Source organism: Phragmites australis, chromosome 7 (assembly GCF_958298935.1).
Source record: "Phragmites australis chromosome 7, lpPhrAust1.1, whole genome shotgun sequence".
NCBI lineage: Eukaryota > Viridiplantae > Streptophyta > Magnoliopsida > Poales > Poaceae > Phragmites > Phragmites australis.
This window is the reverse complement of record NC_084927.1, coordinates 25,854,580-25,876,817: the sequence shown is the minus strand read 5'-3', so window position 1 is coordinate 25,876,817 and position 22,238 is coordinate 25,854,580. Positions and strand designations below refer to the sequence as shown.

Below are 22,238 nucleotides of genomic sequence, written 5' to 3'. Positions count from 1 at the left end.
TGAGCCACTATGTTTCTATTGTTCGCGGCTAACAGCCGCTTCTAGTCTAGTGTGCAGGCCACAAATGCTACCCCGAGGCATGCACGTGCCCGTGCAAGATGGGTACCTTGCGTTAAGCTGGAGGGGTCGAGAGGGTCTTCGTAGTCTCTTTGGAGGGTGTGTGAAGGTGCCCCCCAATTGAAAGCATGCTACAAAACGATGTAGCAGCAACCTCCCGTACCTCACGGCGACGATGAGCTTGACCAGCGTAGCATGGTGTAGCGCGACAGCGACTCCCATGTGGCCATGGTGGGGAGATGGCAAGCCCATTCAATGAGTAACCCGATTCTCGCTTGCTCACGTGGCCGACGATGAGCCGGCGCGCACAGGGCTGCACCGCGATAGAGGCCACAAATGAGCCCACACGTCGGCAGCAGCTCGACAGTGACTCCCTCGTGTGGGGTGCAAGGACGCGTGCAGCGCTAGCATCTTGACGATCACATGCTGGATGAGGACATAGCAGTAATGAACTGCGCAGTGTTCCGCTCGGAGTTCAAGCTGTGCAACAGCGCAGGGTTTCTATGTTCCCTCCTCCCGGTATACTCTTGGCCTCATTCCTAACATGGCTTCTTGTATCACATCACCACGGACGGCGCCATCTGTTGGCGCACAAAAAATGTGCCCCAATAGAACACGGTGAGAATCCTGCACACTAAGGAGGACTCAAGCTTGAAGACGGCGTAAGAGCCTTTTTTGGAGAGGATGAAGAGAGAGAGAGAGAGAGAGAGAGAGAGAGAGAGAGAGAATCTGTGTTGTGAGAGGGAAAAATCTCCGTCCTCTCTCCTGCCCTTTGAGGGCTTATTTTATAGAGAGAAGGGACAAGGGAAATTACCATCCTACCCCTAAAATATTATATTACAATAATGTACATAGGAGCGTATCTAGGGCATTTTACCATTTTATATGTGACGTGATAACTGTGATACTAGATCGCTATAGTAATGACACAGTGCATCATCTAAATATCTCAGGCTGGTGTGTTTTCCCTAATAGCTAGAAATCAACTAAGATACTCTCAAATAATCGGATCACTCGTGTACCTAGCTAGTGCTACAATGCCTGATATCTTATTTGCTATGAGCAAATTGAGCCGGTCTACTTCTAACCCGGGTGATGACCATTAGCATGCACTTGAGCGAGTCATGCGCTACTTGCTAGGCATTATAAATTATGAACTTTACTATGCTGGGTACTCATCAGCACTAGAGGGTTATAATGATTCAAATTGAATATCCGATATTGATGAGATCAAGGCCACAAGTGGATATGTATTCACTCTTGATGGTGTTGCTGTCTTATGGAGATCTTGCAAATGGACCATATTGATGAGGTCAACCATGGAAGCAGAACTCACAGCGTGAGACACAACCATTGTTGAGGCAGAATGGCTGCATGAGCTCTTGACGGATTTGTCAGTGGTTCAAAAACCGATACAGCTATCCTTATGAACTATGATAATCAAACAGTTATTGTTAAAGTGAACAGTTCTAAGGACAATATGAAATCCTCAAGACATGTAAAGAGATGATTGAAATATGTTAGAAAACTAAGAAACTCTGGAGTGATAATGTTGGATTATATCCAAACGGCTAAGAATCTAGCAGATCAATTTACAAATGAACTATCACGAAATGTGATAGATAATGCAACGAAGGAGATGGGTATGAGATCTATGTGAGTTATACCATAGTGGTAGCCCAACCTATATGATCAGAGATCCCGTGAATTAGGATCTAGAAAGAACAAGCTATTGGTTAACCAAAGGAGAGTACCATACAACCCACTCGAGTAAAGATGCAATAGTCTTAAAATCTGTAAGGCAGGTTGGCTATCACCTTAATCTGTTATGTTGGCTTTAATTAGCAAAGATGCTAACCTACAACGTATTCTTGAAAAAAAAACACACCTATATGAACCTGATTGTTGGTCGCAGTCTATGAGACTTGTTTAATTTCTATTAAACTCATGAAATGATCATAGAGTACGACTTGTATGCTTCACCCGAGGGGTGGCCTACTGGCAACCAAGTATCAGTTATAACTTTAAGTGAAACTTGCTTACACAAAACTTACAATTAAAGGAAAAGTCTATTATCCAAGTTGTGAATGAGTGTAGCTTAATATTCGTGGATGTTCAACCCTAACAAGTCTCCATCGAAACACTGGTATATCAAACAGTATTGAGAAAAAGACAAATCTCTGTAGGACTTTGAGATCTGGTGGGGGATTGTTAGAATATATGGGCTTGTCACATTATATTTGTGTAACTCCAAATAAATCTCAAAGGTATAACCATGCGGAGGTAGGTGTGTATCATTTAGTCCCATCTTACTAGTGGAGATGGAGGAAGACCAACTTAAAAGGAATTCTCTCCTCCACCCACTTAGCATGTGTAGAAGAGAGGACTAGGAGAACACACACGTGCTCGCTTGCCTCGCCTTGCCTCGTCAGGCCAGGCCGTGGCTGTGGCGGTGGGCGCGAGCATGGGCGCAAGGCACTTGTGTGAATGGTTCGTCGAAATCAAGTCCAGCTGCTAACGCAGGTGCGGCCTCTTTTTGCAGTTTTATTCTTTTGCTGTGTTAGCAAACAGATAAATATATAAAAATTGTGTCAATTAAGAGTTCAATCGTGACACATAACAAAGTTCAATCGATCGTGGCGCTTCTCAATCGTGTGATCCTCCTTATATATATATATATATATATATAAGCATATTTGGTACTCCTGAGAGTATGTACTCCCACATATATATCTTATAGCATAGGGAGTATCTTATGTGATAAATGGTATGTACATAGAGCATGTGAGTATATAAGATCATCCAAGTAGTATGTATACATTTTTAGGTGGTTTGCATATTTTTTTAGTATATTACATTTTTATGTACAAATATAAAAGTATTATCAAAATCTATTAAAAATGATGGACTTCTTTTTAATTTTTTCATGTGGTTCATATTAGAGCATCTTGGAATGAGTATATAAGTATACTTATAATGATAAAGGAGTATATCCAGTTTATTTATGTGGTATATCATAATAGGGAGTATGTACTTCCGGGAATACAGTCTAGTTTACCCATATATATATAGCCGTCACCACAAAGTATATACGCAATTAGCTATGATTTTGCCTATTCTCTCTGTTGCGCTGTCAAATGTAGTCTACTCTATCCCGCTGCGCAGGAGTACACCAACAAATGAGAGAGCATGTCTCTGGAACCCGATGCTTTTGGGATCCTGCACCGGGAGAGGGCGAATAAAGTTTTTAGAAAGCGCTCGACACGACTGCTCATGATTTGCTTCATCTACATCTTCGCAATCTGCTTCGTCTATTGCATCTTCATCATCGTCTACTGCATCGACATCACGGGGGCCTCCACATCTCACGCTGTTATCGGGTGCATATATTGCAATCTATATTATATAGCTTGTCAAAATCCTACTCAAAAGCTAGTCGAGTATAGTCGGAGCTCATATCCTACTTTTCCGACGAGGCGAGGCCGATGGTTGACTCGTGTTCACACTGTCCGAGCTGTTATAGCGTTACACGGTAAGGGCAACACTGTTAAGAAAATAAAGGGGAAAAGATAAACAACCTTGGAGGAACTAGGTTACTTTTCATAAAAAAGAACATGCATCTAAATTCAAATGGAAGAGATCTCAAATTTGGATGGTGACGATGTACACCACACCTCCCGCCAGCTAAACTACTAGCTTCTTTACAGTCTGCATTGTATTCGTAAATCCCCTCCATTTATCGGATCACGCGCGCATGCTCGTTCAACTGCTGTCAGTGAACTCGGTCGCTCAACGACTTTGAAAGATCTACTCTGCGGTCGTCGTGCATGCCTTCCGAGAAACGGCATGGAGTGCACAACTTTGTCATTAGCTCGGCTCCGGAGACCTCGTCTCGTCAGGTCATTTTCTATGTCGGAATCAGTTAGATTAGTAGTTTGTTGTCGCAGTAGTTTACTTGGAAACTTAGCTGCCAGGAATGTTCTTGCGTACTACGTATGGTCGTGTCTCGTCTGGTTGTCTCTTTAGCCTTCGTCGCTAGCTACTAGCCTACTTCGTCCTCTAGTAGAGCTCTGCTCCGTCCGTCGCCTCTCCCGCGGTCCCTCCATTCGTTGAGGCGCGCGCGTGTATATATACCAGCCGCGAGCGTTGCTAGCTCCCTCACGAGCTATAGGCTAGCTGCTCTTCGTCGTCGTTGCACCGGCAGCGAAACATCGATCAGTGCAGCTACCCAATCAGAATCCTCTGTCGATCGCAGTTTATTTCGACAGTTTCTCATTAGCGGCACGCAAATCGACTGCAGATGTCGAAGGTAGTGAAGCGACCGTTTTCATTTCTGCTAGCTCCTTTCGTTTTTGTTCTCGTCGTCACTTAATTTGTTTCGCGATGTTTGTGCGCTCGGCAAAACTGATATATCTTGGGTTCCTTCTTGTTGCAGCAAAAGATCGTGATCAATGTGAACATGCCGTGCGCCAAGAGCCGGTCCAAAGCCATGGAACTGGTCGCTAAAGTTACCGGTATGCATTCGTCACACACCAGCTAGCTAGCTCAAACGTGTGCAGGATCCATGCGTGCATGATTTTTTTTTTCTATTATATATGTTGTTGTCGGTAATAACGTACACTTGTGTCGTCTATGCTAGGGGTGAGCTCGGTAGGGGTCACTGGCGACAGCAAGGACCGGCTGGAGGTGATCGGCGAGGGCGTCGACACCGTCTGCCTGGTCACATGCCTGCGCAAGAAGGTTGGCCGCGCCAACATCGTGCTGGTGGAGGAAGTGAAGGACAAGAAGAAAGAGGAGAAGAAGCGGCCAGAGCTGCCGAATTGGTGCCCCGGTTACTACTACCACCACCCGCCTCCGGCGGGGATGGTTGTCTGCGAGGAGCCAAGCAGTTATTGCCACATCATGTAAAATAGTTAAAGATGGAATTCGCCCTATATCTACGTGTACTAAACTTTTACAAGCAGCTTTCAGCGACTTAATCAATTGCTTGATTTCGCTTTGTGAAGTGTGCATGTGCAAACTGACACTGAAGTTGGTATTTCTTGTTATTAGCCCTGAGATTATCCATTCTTGTATGCGTTTCTCTACGTAATCAAGCACACGTCCAGGGTTGTGGGCATGTGCTCATGCGTATCATGCAAAGCAAAGGGTACAACTGGCCATGAAGAAATCCGAAATTTTTTTGTGATCACAACTGGCCATGAAGAAATCCGAAATTTTTTTGTGATCTAAAGTATGCTATCATACGTCATACCATAAAATTTCAACTCAAACAACGACTCTATGAGGGTAAAAATAAATAAATTTGAGAGTTTGTCGTTGTTCTTTCTTATTCCTGAAATTCATCTTTTTTTAACTTAGAAAAGTAATTGTTTGAGTTAAAATTTTGTGAGATGATTGATGATAGTGTACTCTACATGACGAAATTTTTTGAAAATTTTAATGACTACTTAAATAGTGTTTCAAGTCTTAGAGCACGAGAGGAGCACTAGATATGTTCTGAGGTTTTCGCTTGATGGGCTTTTCACTTGAGCCCCTAGATTTCGGTTAGGTGAAATATTTCAGATAAGTGGTAAATCTTAAAGATCCAGTGGAAAAAGTTGGGTGAATCCAGCTTGGATCAATGGGGTCATGTGACCCCAACAAATTTTTTTAAATCCCATAGTAAAATACTTTCATAAGTAAGGTTGAACATGTTATGTGTAAGAACCCTTTCCCGGGATCTTCTATGTTTTTTTACCAATTTCTAGATCAAATAGCTAATACATATAGTACAATATTTATAGCATCATAATCATATATCGTATATAAAAGATTAAGGTTACATCAGTATAAAATGTCTTAAACCATAGAGTATATTACAAGTATAGCCAACTGGCCAACAAAAGCACAGCAAAACAAGGTTTGAACGTGACTGCTAACTCTACTCTTCATCTGAGCTTTTGTCTCCCGCAAAGTCGGTATCTATCTCCTCATCTGAATGATAGCAAGAATGAGTACGGAAGGTACTCAGCAAATCCTATACTAATGCAAGAGGTTTGATAGATGTATAAAGAATGACTCAAGGATAAGACTTTACGGTTTAGTTTTAAGCATAAAACAGTTTTATACAGATATCCAGTTATATTCTTTAATTATTAACTTTGAAATAGTATAAACAAGGTAACAAAATATATATGAGGGTTTTTGATTCTAGGAGAGGCTACACCTTACTCTTCAATCCCTATCATTATGTTTAGTGTACCTCCAGTACCACACAACTCTTAATGGATCGAGCCATCAATCTCATCATACGGACATCTAGTCAACACACCCACTTACCAACGATACACATGCCTTAAGTCTAACCAAGTGAGGTCATTGCTTTGTATGGCCATTACCGTAGACACGGCTACACGACGTCAGAATAGCTTTTTAGTGACGAGTGATAAGCCTAATTAGTGACGAATCTAGATCCCGACCTGTCACTAAGGACTATACATCAGTGACGGGTCTAGATCCCAACAGTGACACGTTGGGTCTAGATCTGTCACTGATGTGTTTTTGAAAAATAAAAAATATATATAATGGGTTACATCAAATATGCATTAGTTACAGATATTCGGTAAGTGCCATAACAACTTCCTCACCCTGTTCAGAAATATTAGGCGTATTTTTTTTTTAGGAAAGTCAAACTTTGTATATTTTGATTAACATTTAATAAAATTATAAGAATATCTAATGTATAAAAATTATACAACTAGATTCACAATTCAAAATTATTTCCTACTATATAGGTTTTGTAGCTATAAATAATATATTTTATGAGAAAACCAAACCTTAGTCAAAATTCAACTTTGAAGATCGAGCCTAAAAAAAATACATTTACTATTTCTGAACGAAGAGACTATACCATTAAAGAGGAACTCAATTCCTAAAAACTATCTTAGGATCTGTTATTTAAAAATTCTATTACAGAACAATTAACAGTCTGCCAACTAAGAGTCTAATGGCATAATAAGTGGCTAAGTGCTCCACAACAGTACAGCACAAACTTGAAGTTTGCCTTGCGCCTCAGATCAGTCCTAGGGCCAAATTCCTGCAGTTATCACCAATAGCCAGAAGACTTGAGGCAAATACTTCAAGACCATCGAGTCTTAAACTCTTAATACATTCAAAGTTTCCTTTATTGTTGATAACTTGGATAGAAAGCAAGTCTCTATCTCCTGCAAGTGTAAAGCAGAAGGTGAACAACCACTGAAAGTGGGGAAATTTACTTCTCTCTCTCTCTCTCTCTCTCTCTCTCTCTCTCTCAAACGAAATCAGAGATTTGCATCCTTGTTCTCAAAATGTAAATAGGAAAAACAACTTTACTCACATGCAAGCTGTTTGCAGCATGTATTTTTTGGACTGTGACTTTCTATGAGTGAAGCTAAGCCCTGAGAAGTCACATGATGACACCTCGATACATCAATACTCTGGAACAGATGAGGTTGAAAAAATTCATTAGTATCAAAGTCTAGCTTCTCAAGAGTGGAGAGCGATCTAAGGGATTCATTGCTCACCTGCGAAACAAGGAGAAAATAAATCTTAGCATTCTTGGATTTTCATAAGCATTAGAATTCCCGAATCCCATTATGTATATATTGCAAACCAGATAGCAGGAACAAATGGGCAAGTGAACCGTAAGCTAGTTAAGTGATTTAGTCTATGGTGCATCAAATTTCCAGATAGAATCTAAGTCAACCTGAGTAATTACCACTGAATTCTAATTTTTTACAATTCAAGCCAAAATGCATAATAAACATGGTAAATCCCAAACAGGGAATATGATTCACTACGTCATGTAAGCATTTCTGTGCTTTTCGCTCTTGCTCAAATCCAAAAGGATCTTCCGAAGAAGAAAACACTGAGCCAAGCAATATCAAGGTGCTTAGCATTTATAGATTAGAGAAATGTTAGCCACATTGTGTCAAGCTGAAATTTCCATAAAAATTGTGTGCATTTCCTTAGCATACAATTTTTAATGAAACACTGCATCAGCAAGGAAATGCACAAAGGCTTGGCCTTTCCAGCTCATTCCATTCACACAGGCAAAATGCATCGAATGCTCGCAAATGAACTATCCCAAACCATAAGAAGATTCGTAATTTCTAAAAGAAACAGCATCGTACAAACAATGCAACCTTTCCCAATCATTCTAGTAAATTCACACATGATAGAACAACACAAAGTCATGACAGCTCGTTGCTCTGCCCTTGGATTACTTGAGCCATTTCTTGGGTTTCCTGCTGCTCCTCCGCAACATGTTTGTTTCAATTGAATCAATCCAAGCAGTCTCAATATCATTCCTACACCTCCTGTTGCCAACCAAATAGACAAAACACAATAATGGAGATTGAGGTGCTACCTTGAGGTAGGAGATGTCGACGCTTCGTAGCTTGCATCACTTCTTGGCGAGCAGCTCGACACCAATGTCAGAGATCTCATGGCACCGCTTGACGCTGAGCCTCTCCAGCCCCGGGCACCCCACAACCACCTTTGCCAGCCCGACATCCGTCACAGCCAAGCACTTGTCCAGCACCAGCTCCCTGAGCCCCGTCACCGTAGCCAGGGCAGCCATCTCCCTGTCCCTGACAACCACGACAGTGATCATCACTGTTATCATTAGTGATGAGTGATTTTCTCACCCATCACTAATGATCTATCATTAGTGACAGGTTTGAAACGGGTTCAGGCTCGAGGTCACATTAGTGACGTATCCTCATAGAACCCGTCACTAATAGGATATTAGTGACACATAATGAGCAGCCGTCACTAATGATGTGTCACCTTTGTTGGCTTCTTATATAGTGCTATTCGAATAGATTAACACTCTGCAGAGGTTGTATACTGTACCTACACGATATGTTCAGTCTCCAACCGTTGCAAGCAGAGAGAGCGAATAATACTAAGATGTTTCAATCATCTTTCTTTGCTGGACTATACTACGAGACACCCCAAGTGCTTCAGGTCTACGTAATGGATGATAGGGTACCACCGGGACCTTCGTAAAGAGTTTGGTTCCATGATCATTCCGTGAAGCACTTGACAGACGCTTAGGTTCTCGTTGCTCTCCTGGCCTCCTAGTAAAATGTCCAGGTTGGTTGGGAGACAGAAAAACTTAAGTTTTGCCTATAGCAGGACTCATGGTTGTACTGGAGTGACTTAGCACGATGGTGCAATGATTCGGTACTTATACGGTCGGGACAGACATCTTCAGCTAGCAATGAATACCGTACAGGTAACTCAAGCCCCTAAGAGCATCCTCGCCGGATGACTACTCTACTTGTCCCCGCCAAAACAGTTGTCACCCTCTTTATACACTACCCACCATATCTCACATGATTATCAAGGATTCCTATATCATCAAAGATTCATGGCATATTCAGTGAAGCGACATCTCTGAAAAGATGTATTCAATCATAAGCATACTAGATATCAAGACGTTGCCCGACGTTAATATAGATAACGATAGGTAATCCTAGGATGACATGAATTCAGGATAATGATGTTTAAGGCGTGGAAATTGTTTGATAGGATTTAACTACAACAAATAGTTGAAATAGCATAATACATAGCACATGCAATAATAAGTTAAGTTTTAAGTTGATAAATTGGATTATTGATAACATATGTTTAAAATGATCAATGAGATAGGACTTGTGTTCTCCAAAGTCTTCTTCTAACCCTTAGTCGAAGTCAGGGTTCTCTGGTTCCTCCGCGAATTCCTTCGGTTCTGTAAAAGCGTGATTACGATTAACAATGGCTTATACTAGAGAAGAATCAAATAGCACCAAATGGAATACCAAATGATCCCTGATGCATATCACACTGTGATAGAAAGATATATCTAACATTTAGATGAATTTAGGCGAAAGAATCACCAGAATTGCAGTTAGAACGAAGAAGTTATGACTTCCGAAAGATTTAGTCTAAAATTAAACCAAGAAATTTCAGAATTGCACTATTCATGGATGAGCCCAAATATAGGACCCACTAAATAGTACTGGGCCTACTAACTAGTGCACTGGTGGGGCCCATTGAATAGTTCATGGACTAGGCGAGATGTGTGCTTCGGCTTGGGTCTGGGCTTGGTTGCATAGTGCCCGACCCATCGAGGGCCTGGGCGGAGGCTGGCCCACGGGGAAGTGGTTACGGGCCACTGGGTTGCGCCACCAGGCCAGCCTAGCAGTGAGTCGAGCCACTGCCTGCTCGGGCGGCTGCGCTGTCGTGGCCAAGGGCCTAGCAGCGCGTGCAGGCTCGCCTTTTGAGTAGAGCAGGGAAGGGGTGACGATGAAGAATTACGGTGGCGCACCACTGGAGAGCTCACCGAAATCGACAAGGGGCGGCAGGTCTGGTCAAGGCTAGGTGGCCAGGGATTTACAGGCTCCAGTGAACCCATTTTGGTGTTCGTCGTTGTAAGGCGACGGTTGGAGCACTCCCAGACAGCGACCAAAGATGGGGACGGTGGTAGAAAGGAATTGGGCAGAACCTCCCCTCTAACTAGCGTGGTCTACATGCAAGGAAAAGGATCCTAGTGTTCTTAGGCTACACGACACGACGACCGGCTCTCACAGAGAGAGGGAGGAGCACCGGCAGCAAGCAATTCGCTGGCGCAGTGGGGGAAAATTCCGCGACCAAGCCAAGCGCGCGAAGGTCGGACGCAAGGGTGAAGATATGCTACCTAGGGGGCAGGAGGGGCTAGGGAAGCTTACCGGCATCTAGACCAAAGGGAAGGATGATGGCCGGTGGGGAGAAGCTTCATGTGACGGTGTCTGCTCGGCCTCGGGTCCGCGTGCTTCCTCCTGGCTTCTAGATGAGGAAGGGTCGCACAAGGTCGACGGCGAGCGCCTCGTCCTTCTTGGTTTCCCACAGGGGAGAGGCGGTGACAGTGTTGCAATGGCGCGGTGAATTTTGTTGGCGCAGTGGTGAGGAATGCAGAGGGCGAAAGAAGAGGAAAAGGGGACAGTGTGCCTATTTTATATAGGGAGAGGAGCAAGCGGTGATGGTGGCAGTGGCGGTAACGGCTCGTGCTCTAGGTGAATAGAAGAGCGACGCCTACCAGAATTTATGTGGTGTGGCAGTGCGGCCGCCGGCCATCCATGTACGGCGTGCTGCGAAGTCGCACGTGTCAGGCCTTTCGGTGTGCGCGCGCTGAGAGCAGAGAGAGTGAGAGAGGGAGAGAGAGGGGGGGGCGAAAGTCATCGGCTTTGAATGCGGGGAAAGCAGCGGTAACGATTGTGAATAGCGTGAGGGCAAGCTGGAGGAGGGAGAAAACGGCTACGCTGGCGCTTGAGCGCATGTGCGTTGGGCCAACTTATTGCGCGTGCCACTAGGCCGGGATGACGTTGCGGCAGCCCAAGGTGCGAGGGGTGAGAGGGCAAAAGAAGGAAGGGCTAGGCCACTCCTTAATTTTATGTTTGTTTAATTAATTAATTATTTTTAAAATGAGTGAATTTTGATAAAATTTTATGTTTGTTTAATTAATTAATTATTTTTAAAATGAGTGAATTTTGATAAAATCTAAATACTATAACTTAGCATGTTACATCATGTATTGGAGTTGATCTTAATGATGTTCTCACCTGGACCGGTCCCCTAGACAAAACCTCGAAAGTCAAAACTTCTAGAGAAACTCGTAAGGGTAGCTTTCAAAGACAGGAAAAATCCCATAAACCTAAGCTAAGTCGCACCCTTTTCAATTTTCCCACCATATTTTATTTTGAAAATTGTAGCACATTTTCGTGTATAGCATGCTCCCAAACATAATACATCGTCAATGCTGGTCCACAAGTACGATATTGGGATGACCAAACGAGTGCTGTTGCGATCCACGAGACCACGAGGCTACTATGGAAGCTGCCAAAAAGCCCTATGCAAATATTAATGCATTGGAAATTTCCTAGCTGGAGTACTACTACTTGATGGCGAGCCGTCAGCATGTCACGGTGGCGCGAATCTTGTGTTGAGAACGGAGCGCCACGACGCGGCGGCGCAGACCATCACGATGGTGCATGCGCGATGATTGGTTTATAAAAATAAACAAGTCGCCTTAAACAAAATACTGTGTTTTATTGCTCTCAAAATTTAAAAAATATTGAAATAGTCATGAAGAATTCTTAAAAAAAATTGGTGGTGTAGACAATATTATAATCTAGCTCTCAAAAACATTTTAAATAAAAATATAATATGTACAATAAGAAGAAAAAAAACAAATTTTATTGTACATAGTCTGACATACTGCGCAATGGAATTTGATTTTTTTTCTTATTGCAAAAGTAATTATTTGAGTTGAAATTTTTTGAGAGCTAGATTATAGTATCCTTTACAACCAACCTTTTTAAAAAATCATAACGATTATAGTATCCTCTACAACCAACCTTTTTAAAAAATCATAACTATTTCGATAGTTTTTTTAATTTTGAGAGTAATGGAACATAGTTTTTTTATTTTTTAACCTATCGCCTATTGGAAGAGTAACATGTTTATTTTTTAAATCTATCATCCGTTGGGAGGACAATAGTAACATATTTTTGCAGTTTTTTTCAAATAGATGCCTAGTTTTACAATTTTTTTATTTTCAAAATAAAAAATAAAAAAATCGTCAAACACTCGTGGGATGGAGCTAAACTTGTTCAAACCCTAGGTCAGGTCGGCCCAGCCTAGAAAGTCTAGGCTCGAGCCCATCCCAACTCATATCCTGAGCCCAGTTCGGAAAATATTAGGTTGCAGTTTGATGCCCGAGCTTAGCCCAAGAAGAACAGGTTTGGTGGAAGAACAAGTCACTGCACCGTGCACAATGCACAGCACCACACCCAACAGCACAAATGCGCAATCGGCGTGACCTGACTTAATTTATTTGGCACTCGGTAAACAAGAGCGTAGGGTATCTATATGCTCTTAGACATGTGCTAGTGCACACCCAAAAGAGTGTAGGTTACGGTGAGAAAAGTGAACTTGGCTCGTCTTTCCTTCCATGATTTGGTGAAGTGTATTTCTTCTCTTTATCTATTATCTTAGTAAAGTTAAAAAGCCTCCTACTTTATTCTCAAGATTTGGAAATTATCATGCTAATCGGTGGAAAAAGAGAAAGATGGCATCTGAATCTATGCAGATTATAGATGCAATGCAAACACTCCATTTAAAAGGAAGGGTCCTTATGCCACAAGAAAGGAATCTTCATGAATACAAACGGCACTCGTGATCACCTCACCAAGACAATAAATACTCTCTTAGTCTCACGATGTTCACTTATGTTAAGTCCGTCCGATCTTAGTATTTATGAGGTGGCTCTCAAGGCCTAAAAATTATCATGTTAATTAATAGAAAAAGAGATAGATATCATCTAAAGCCATGCAGATTAAAAATTACAGATGCAATATAAACACTCTATTTAAAGGAAGGGTCCTTATGCGACACCAAATGCTTATCATCCACTCTGAAAATAGGTTGGGCAGTGCAATGTGTTAACACACGGTTGAGAAGGGGGCTAGCGGCCTGCATAGAGGAAGTGATGTTCCACGTGGTTGATCTCCCGTACCAATACAACTTTATATTTCGGAGGAATGCTCAACTGCTCTGAGGTGGTGCCTATGCATGAAAATGCCAGGACCCTCCAGCGTAATCACCGTGTCGGGCAACCATGAGTTCGAGCGCTACAGGTGTAAGATGATTTAACACTACTATAGAATTAGTTATAAGTGTCACCTCATCAGTGTCGATTCAATCAAAACCGACACTGATAAGGTATCACTGCCGCTTTGTAGCAAAACCAAGCATTCATATGTCCATTCAGACAAAAACTAACACTAATAACTAATATCAGTGTCGGTTCGTATTACAAATCGGCATTGATAAAATGATCGGACCTAAAATTTGTATTAAATCAATTTTAGTCTCATCGGCTCAATTCTCCTCGATCTTATCCTCTCATGCCGGTCTCTCTCTCTCTCTCTCTCCTGCCTCATCCGACCTCTCTCCTCTCTTAGTCTCCTCTCTCTCTCTCGGTCTCCACTAGCAAGGAAGGCGGTAGTGGTTGCGGTGATGGCGAAGACTGGTCGAGCTCGGCCTCTCGTCCCCATGGTCAACCAGCGAGCTCGTCGAAGTCGTACCGTCTAGATCTGGCTGCAGCGGCTTCGAGGGGCTCCATCGGATCTCATTTGCTGTGAGCAAATTGAGCCGGTCTACTTCTAACCTGGGTGATGACCATTGGCATGAACTTGAGCGAGTCGTGCGCTAGTTGCTAGGCATTATGAATTATGAACTTCGCTATGCTGGGTACCCATCAATATTAAAGGGTTATAATGATTCAAATTGAATATCCCATATTGATAAGATCAAGACCACAAGTGGATATGTATTCACTCTTGTTGGTGTTGTTGTCTTGTGGAGGTCTTCCAAACAGACCATATTGACGAGGTCAACCATGGAAGGAAAACTCACAGCATTAGACACAACCATTGTTAAGGAAGAATGGCTGCGTAAGCTCTTGACGGATTTGCCAGTGGCTGAAAAACCAATACCAGCTATCCTTATGAATTATGATAATCAAATAGTTATTGTCAAAGTGAACAATTCTAAGGACAACATGAAATCCTCAAGACATGTAAAGAGATGATTGAAATATGTCAGAAAACTGAGAAACTCTGGAGTGATAATGTTGGATTATATCCAAACGGCTAAGAATCTAGCAGATCAATTTACAAAGGGACTATCACAGGATGTGATAGATAATGCAACGAAGGAGATGGGTATGAGACCCATGTGAATTATAACATAGTGGTAACTCAATCTATGTGATCAGAGATCCTATGAATTAGGACTTGGGAAGAACAAGCTATTGGTTAACCAAAGGAGAGTACCACACAACCCACGCGAGTAAAGATGCAATACTCTCAAAATTTGTAAGGCAGGTTGGCTATCACATTAGTGTGTTCAGTTGGCTTTAATTAGGGAAGATGCTAGCCTACAGGGCATTCTTGAAAAAACACACCTATATGAACATGATTGTTGGTCGTATTCTATGAGATTTGGATGATCTCTAATAAACTCATGAAGGGGCCATAGAGTATGACTTATATGCTCCACCCGAGGGGTGGTCTACTGGTAGCCAAGTATCAGTTATGACTTTAAGTAAAACTTGTTTACACAAAACTTACGATTCAAGGAAAAGTCAATTGTCCAAGTTGTGAATGAGTGTAGCTTAATATTCTAGGTGGATGTTCAACCCTAACAGGTCTTCATCGAAACACTAGTATATCAAACAGTATTGAGAAAAAGATAAATCTCTGTAAGACTTTGAGATCTGGTGAGAGATTGTTAGAACATATGGGTTTGTCACATTATATTTGTGTAACTCCAAATAAATCTCAAAGGCCTAACCATACGGAGGCGGGTGTGTATTTTTTAGTCCCACCTTGCTAGTGGAGATGAAGGAAGACCAACTTAAAAGGGATTCTCTCCTTTATTCACTTAGCATGTGTGGAAGAGATGATTAGGAGAACACACCGCTCACCTCGCCTTGCCTCATCGGGTCGGGCCGTGGTGGTGGCGGTGGGCGCAAGCGTGGGCGCAAGGCACCTGCGTGAATGGTCCGCCGAAATCAGGTCCAGCTGCAAGCGCAGGTGCAGCCTCTTTTTGCAGTTTTATTCTTTTGCTGGTGGGCAAATAGATAAATATATGAAAATCATGTCGGTTAAGAGTTCGCTCGTGACGCCTAACAGAGTTCGATCGTGGCACGTCTCAATCACGTGTATATATATGTATATATATATATATATATAGATGTATGTATGTATGTATGTATATGTATATATGAATAATTGACGAATGACAGTTGCTTCATATTGAAAATGATAGAATGCTAGGTAAATGCAAACATTCTTCCTTGACCATAGACTATAGCACAACTTTTAAACCAGGTGCATTCTGAGTAACACTTTTCCAGGCGAGGCCGATGGTTGACTCGTGTGTTCACACTGTCCGAGCTGCTATAGCGTTCCACGGTAAGGGCAACACTGTTAAGAAAATAAAGGGGAAAAGATAAATAACCTTGGAGGAACTAGGTTACTTTTCATAAAAAAGAACATGCATCTAAATTCAAATGGAAGAGATCTCAAATTTGGATGGTGACGATGTACACCACACCTCCGGCCAGCTAAACTACTAGCTTCTTTACAGTCTGCATTGTATTCGTAAATCCCCTCCATTTAGGGCATGTTTGGTTGCCCGCATACTCTCAGTCTAACTGTACGAGTCATACAGGCTGAGTTGAGACAGGCTGAAGAGATGCAGTAGGGTCTGTTTGGTTGGCTGCATGTGTTCAGTCTGGTTAAGAAGAGATTGTGTTTGGTTGTCTGCACGAGTATATATTATAATACAAAGGAACTCACTTTTTTACCAAATAATCTAGGCTAAAAATATTTTTATAAATTAGTACATCACCGGATAAAAATATTAGTGAATTTTTTACGATTTTTTAGAATTTTAATTAAATATTGACTTGAGCTTTTTAGATCAAACTAATTAAAATGGGTTGTTAGTGATCTCTAATTTGCTCACGAAAATATTTAGAATTTTTGAACCTCTAAATAAAATCGAAAATTAAATAAAAAAATTATATACACAGTATTTTTTCATCTCTCCAGCCAGGCCCGACGAAAACAGCCGATTCCAGCGTTTCCCCGAGCCTGGCCGGGTGAATACAGCTGTATGAGCGGGTGCAAGCCTCAAACGCTGATCCAGGCATCCAAACAAACTTCTGCGTGAGAGTACTGCATCCACGGGTGCATGCACGAGGTGAGCCACCCATCCGAACACGTCCTTATCGGATCACGCGCGCATGCTCGTTCAACTGTTGTCAGTGAACTCGGTCGCTCAACGACTTTGAAAGGGTCGTCGTGCATGCCTTCCGAGAGGAACAGCTTTGTCATTAGCTCGGCTCCGGATACCTGGTCTCGTCAGGTCATTTTCTATGTCGGAATCAGTTAGACTAGTAGTTTGTTGTCGCAGTAGTTTACTTGGAAACTTAGCTGCCAGGAATGTTCTTGTACGGTCGTGTCTCGTCTGGTTGTCTCTTTAGCCTTCGTCGCTAGCTACTACCCTACTTCGTCCTCTAGTAGAGCTCTGCTCCGTCCGTCGCCTCTCCCGCGGTCCCTCCATTCGTTGAGGCGCGCGCGTGTATATATATACCAGCCGCGAGCGTTGCTAGCTCCCTCACGAGCTATAGGCTAGCTGCTCTTCGTCGTCGTTGCACCGGCAGCGACACATCGATCAGTGCAGCTACCCAATCAGAATCCTCTGTCGATCGCAGTTCATTTCGACAGTTTCTCATTAGCGGCACGCAAATCGACTGCAGATGTCGAAGGTAGTGAAGCGACCGTTTTCATTTCTGCTAGCTCCTTTCGTTTTTGTTCTCGTCGTCACTTAAATTTGTTTCGCGATGTTTGTGCGCTCGGCAAAACTGATATATCTTGGGTTCCTTGTTGTTGCAGCAAAAGATCGTGATCACTGTGAACATGCCGTGCGCCAAGAGCCGGTCCAAAGCCATGGAACTGGTCGCTAAAGTTACCGGTATGCATTCGTCACACACCAGCTAGCTAGCTCAAACGTGTGCAGGATCCATGCGTGCATGATTTTTTTTTCTATTATATATGTTGTTGTCGGTAATAACGTACATTTGTGTCGTCTATGCTAGGGGTGAGCTCGATAGGGGTCACTGGCGACAGCAAGGACAAGCTGGAGGTGATCGGCGAGGGCGTCGACACCGTCTGCCTGGTCAGATGCCTGCGCAAGAAGATCGGCCACGCCAGCATCGTGCTGGTGGAGGAAGTGAAGGACAAGAACAAAAAGGAGAAGTCGGAAGAGCTGCTGAATTGGTGCCCCGGTTACTACTACCACCACCCGCCTCCGGCGGGGATGGTTGTCTGCGAGGAGCCAAGCAGTTCTTGCCACATCATGTGAAATAGTTAAGATGGAATTCGCCCTATATCTACGTGTACTAAACTTTTACAAGCAGCTTTCAGCGACTTAATCAATTGCTTGATTTCGCTTTGTGAAGTGTGCATGTGCAAACTGACACTGAAGTTGGTATTTCTTGTTATTAGCCCTGAGATTATCCATTCTTGTATGCGTTTCTCTACGTAATCAAGCACACGTCCAGGGTTGTGGGCATGTGATCATGCGTATCTATCATGCAAAGCAAAAAAAAAAAAGGTACAACTGGCCATGAAGAAATCCGAAAATTTTTGGTGATCACAACTGGCCATGAAGAAATCCGAAATTTTTTGGTGATCTAAAGTATGCTATCATACGTCATACCATAAAATTTTAACTCAAACAACGACTCTATGAGGGTAAAAATAAATAAATTTGAGAGTTTGTTGTTGTTCTTTCTTATTCCTGAAATTCATCTTTTTTTACTTAGAAAAGTAATTGTTTGAGTTAAAATTTTGTGAGATGATTGATGATAGTGTACTCTACATTACCAAAAATTTTGAAAATTTTAATGACTATTTAAATGGTGTTTCAAGTCTTAGAGCACGAGAGGAGCACTAGATATGTTCTGAGGTTTTCGCTTGATGGGCTTTTCACTTGAGCCCTAGATTTCGGTTAGGTTAAATATTTCAGATAGTGAAAGCTGATACTCCATAAGTGGTAAATCTTAAAGATCCAGTGGAAAAAGTCAGGGGTGGATCCAGCTTGGATCAATGGGATCATGTGACCCCAACAAAAATTTTTAAATCCTATAGTAAAATACTTTCATCAGTAAGGTTGAACATGTCATGTGTAAGAACCTTTTCCCGGGATCTTCTATGTTTTTTTACCAGTTTCTAAATCAAGTAACTGATACATATAGTAAAATATTTATATCGTAATCATACATCGTATATAAAATATTAAGGTTACATCAGTATAAAAGGTCTTAAACCATAGAGTATATTACAAGCATGGACAACCGATCAACAAAAGCATAGCAGAACAACAACTCAAAGCCACATGCAGTTAGAGTACGAACGTGACTGCTAACTCTACTCTTCATCTGCGATTTTGTCTCCCACAAAGTCGGTATCTATCTCCTCATCTGAATGATAGCAATAATACGTACGAAAGGTACTCAGCAAGTCCTATACTAATGCAAGAGGTTTGATAGATGTATAAAGAATAACTCAAGGATAAGACTTTACGGTTTAGTTTTAAGCATAAAACAGTTTTATGTAGATATCTAGTTATATTCTCTATTGTTAACTTTGAAACAGCATAAACAAGGTAACAAGATATATATGAGGGTTTTTGGTCCTAGCAGGGGCTACACCTCACTCTGTAATCCCTATCATTATGCCTAGTGTACCTCCAGTACCACACAGCTCCAGGCGAATCGAGCCATCAATCTCATCATACGGACATTTAGTCGACACACCCACTCATCAACGATACACATGCCTTAAGTCTAACCAAGTGAGGTCATTGCTTTGCATGTCCATTACCGCAGACATGGCTACACTACGTCAGAATAGCTTTTTAGTGACGGGTGATAACCCTAATTAGTGACGGATCTAGATCCCGACCTGTCACTGATGACTATACATCAGTGACGGGTTTGGATCCCAACAGAGACGGGTCAGGTCTAGACCTGTCACTGATGTGTTTTTGAAAAACAAAAAATATATAATGGGTTACATCAAATATGCATTAGTTACAGATACTCGGTAAGTGGCATAACAACTTCCTCACTCTGTTCAGAAATAGTAGGCATATTTTTTTTAGAAAAGTGAAACTTTGTATATTTTGACTAACATTTAATCAAATTATAAGAATATCCAATGTATAAAAATTATACAACTAGATTCACAATTCAAAATTATTTTCTACTATATAGGTTTTGTAGCTATAAATAATATATTTTATGAGAAAACCAAACCTTAGTCAAAATTCAACTTTGAAGACCGAGCCCAAAAGAAATATGTTTACTATTTTTGAACGAAAAGACTATACCGTTAAAGAGGAACTCAATTCCTAAAAACTGTCTTAGAATCTGTTATTTAAAATTATATTACAGAACAATTAACAGTCTACCAACTAAGAGTCTAGTGGCATAATAAGTGGCTAAGTGCTCCACAACAGTACAGCACAAACTTGAACTTTGCCTTGTGCCTCAGATCAGTCCTAGGGCCAAATTCCTGCAGTTATCACCAATAGCCAGAAGACTTGAGGCAAAGGCTTCAAGACCATCGATTCTTAAACTCTTAATACATTCAAAGTTTCCTTTATTGTTGATAACTTGGATAGAAAGCAAGTCTCTATCTCCTGCAAGTGTAAAGCAGAAGGTGAACAACCACTGAAAGTGGGGAAATTTACTTCTCTCTCTCTCTCTCTCTCTCTCTCTCTCTCTCTCTCTCTCTCTCTCTCTCAAACGAAATCAGAGATTTGCATCCTTGTTCTCAAAATGCAAATAGGAAAAGCTGCAGCATTTATTTTTTGGAGAAATCTTTGACTTTCTACGAGTGAAGCTAAGCCCTGAGAAGTCACATGATGACACCTCGATACATCAATACTCTGGAACGGATGAGGTTGAAAAAATTCATGAGTATCAAAGTTTGAAAGATAAGACGGCATCGCAGTGTATGTACGGAGTCCAACAAGATCTGAATCCCTGGAAGTTTATTTATTACCTTCAGTGAGTTGCCTGCAGTGCTCAGCAGTTGTAGGCCTTCATCATCTATAAACAAGCAGCCAACCATTGCGAGGTCCTCTAGCTTCTCAAGAGTGGAGAGCGATCTAAGGGATTCATTGCTCACCTGCGAAACAAGGAGAAAATAAATCTTAGCATTCTTGGATTTTCATAAGCATTAGAATTCCCGAATCCCATTATGTATATATTGCAAACCAGATAGCAGGAACAAATGGGCAAGTGAACCGTAAGCTAGTTAAGTGATTTAGTCTCTGGTGCATCAAATTTCCAGATAGAATCTAAGTCAACCTGAGTAATTACCACTGAATTCTAATTTTTTACAATTCAAGCCAAAATGCATAATAAGCATGGTAAATCCCAAACAGGGAATACGATTCACTACGTCATGTAAGCATTTATGTGCTTTTCGCTCTTGCTCAAATCCAAAAGGATCTTCCGAAGAAGAAAACACTGAGCCAAGCAATATCAAGGTGCTTAGCATTTATAGATTAGAGAAATGTTAGCCACATTGTGTCAAGCTGAAATTTCCATAAAAATTGTGTGGATTTCCTTAGCATACAATTTTTAATGAAACACTGCATCAACAAGGAAATGCACAAAGGCTTGGCCTTTCCAGCTCATTCCATTCACACAGGCAAAATGCAGCGAATCCTCGCAAATGAACTATCCCAAACCATAAGAAGATTCGTAATTTCTAAAAGAAACAGCATCGTACAAACAATGCAACCTTTCCCAATCATTCTAGTAAATTCACACATGATAGAACAACACAAAGTCATGACAGCTCGTTGCTCTGCCCTTGGATTACTTGAGCCATTTCTTGGGTTTCCTGCTGCTCCTCTGCAACATGTTTGTTTCAATTGAATCAATCCAAGCAGTCTCAATATCATTCCTACACCTCCTGTTGCCAACCAAATAGACCAAAACACAATAATGGAGATTGAGGTGCTACCTTGAGGTAGGAGATGTCGACGCTTCGTAGCTCGCATCACTTCTTGGCGAGCAACTCGACGCCAATGTCAGAGATCTCATGTCACCACTTGACGCTGAGCCTCTCCAACCCCGGGCACCCCACGGCCACCTTTGCCAGCCCGACATCCATCACGACCAAGCACTTGTCCAGCACCAGCTCCCTGAGCCCCGTCGCCGTGGCCAGGGCAGCCATCTCCCTGTCCCCGACAACCACACAGTGGGACAGGTCGACTACCTATAGCCGCGGGCACACCACCACCAGGGCCTCTAGCCCATGCCACCTGACCCCACTCGCTTGCGCGAGCCGCACCCGCCGGATGCCCAGCTCCGCGCTCGTCCTGGCCAGAGCAGCGGCGCGGGATGCGTCATTGAGGCCTGCACACGAATAGGTTTAGTGCCGGGAACGCGCGCAAGACCCACAGCAGCGCCTCACGGCGGAGGGGTCATGCGGAGTGCCGGGACGTAGCCTCGATAGCAGGATCGACGTGGAGGGGATCGA

General features: G+C 42.3%; 2 protein-coding genes across 2 annotated transcripts; both read left to right on the top strand.

The window, feature by feature from the left end:
• The first annotated feature begins 4,182 nt into the window (after nt 1-4,182).
• LOC133924390 (disease resistance protein RGA5-like) lies at nt 4,183-5,144 on the top strand. Its single transcript, XM_062369896.1, has 3 exons — nt 4,183-4,366; nt 4,493-4,571; nt 4,697-5,144. The coding sequence occupies exons 1-3, from the start codon at nt 4,358-4,360 to the stop codon at nt 4,963-4,965; spliced, it is 357 nt and encodes a 118-aa protein (XP_062225880.1). The 5' UTR covers nt 4,183-4,357; the 3' UTR covers nt 4,966-5,144.
• Nucleotides 5,145-17,280: 12,136 nt separating this feature from the next.
• LOC133923540 (disease resistance protein RGA5-like) lies at nt 17,281-18,129 on the top strand. Its single transcript, XM_062368823.1, has 3 exons — nt 17,281-17,443; nt 17,571-17,649; nt 17,774-18,129. The coding sequence occupies exons 1-3, from the start codon at nt 17,435-17,437 to the stop codon at nt 18,037-18,039; spliced, it is 354 nt and encodes a 117-aa protein (XP_062224807.1). The 5' UTR covers nt 17,281-17,434; the 3' UTR covers nt 18,040-18,129.
• Nucleotides 18,130-22,238: the final 4,109 nt, after the last annotated feature.

Bases quoted from the DNA above. Each gene is read 5' to 3' on its own strand.
- LOC133924390 (XM_062369896.1), top strand. The intron at 4,572-4,696 runs GTATGCATTCGT...CGTCTATGCTAG, and splicing joins ACTGGTCGCTAAAGTTACCG to GGGTGAGCTCGGTAGGGGTC.
- LOC133923540 (XM_062368823.1), top strand. The intron at 17,650-17,773 runs GTATGCATTCGT...CGTCTATGCTAG, and splicing joins ACTGGTCGCTAAAGTTACCG to GGGTGAGCTCGATAGGGGTC.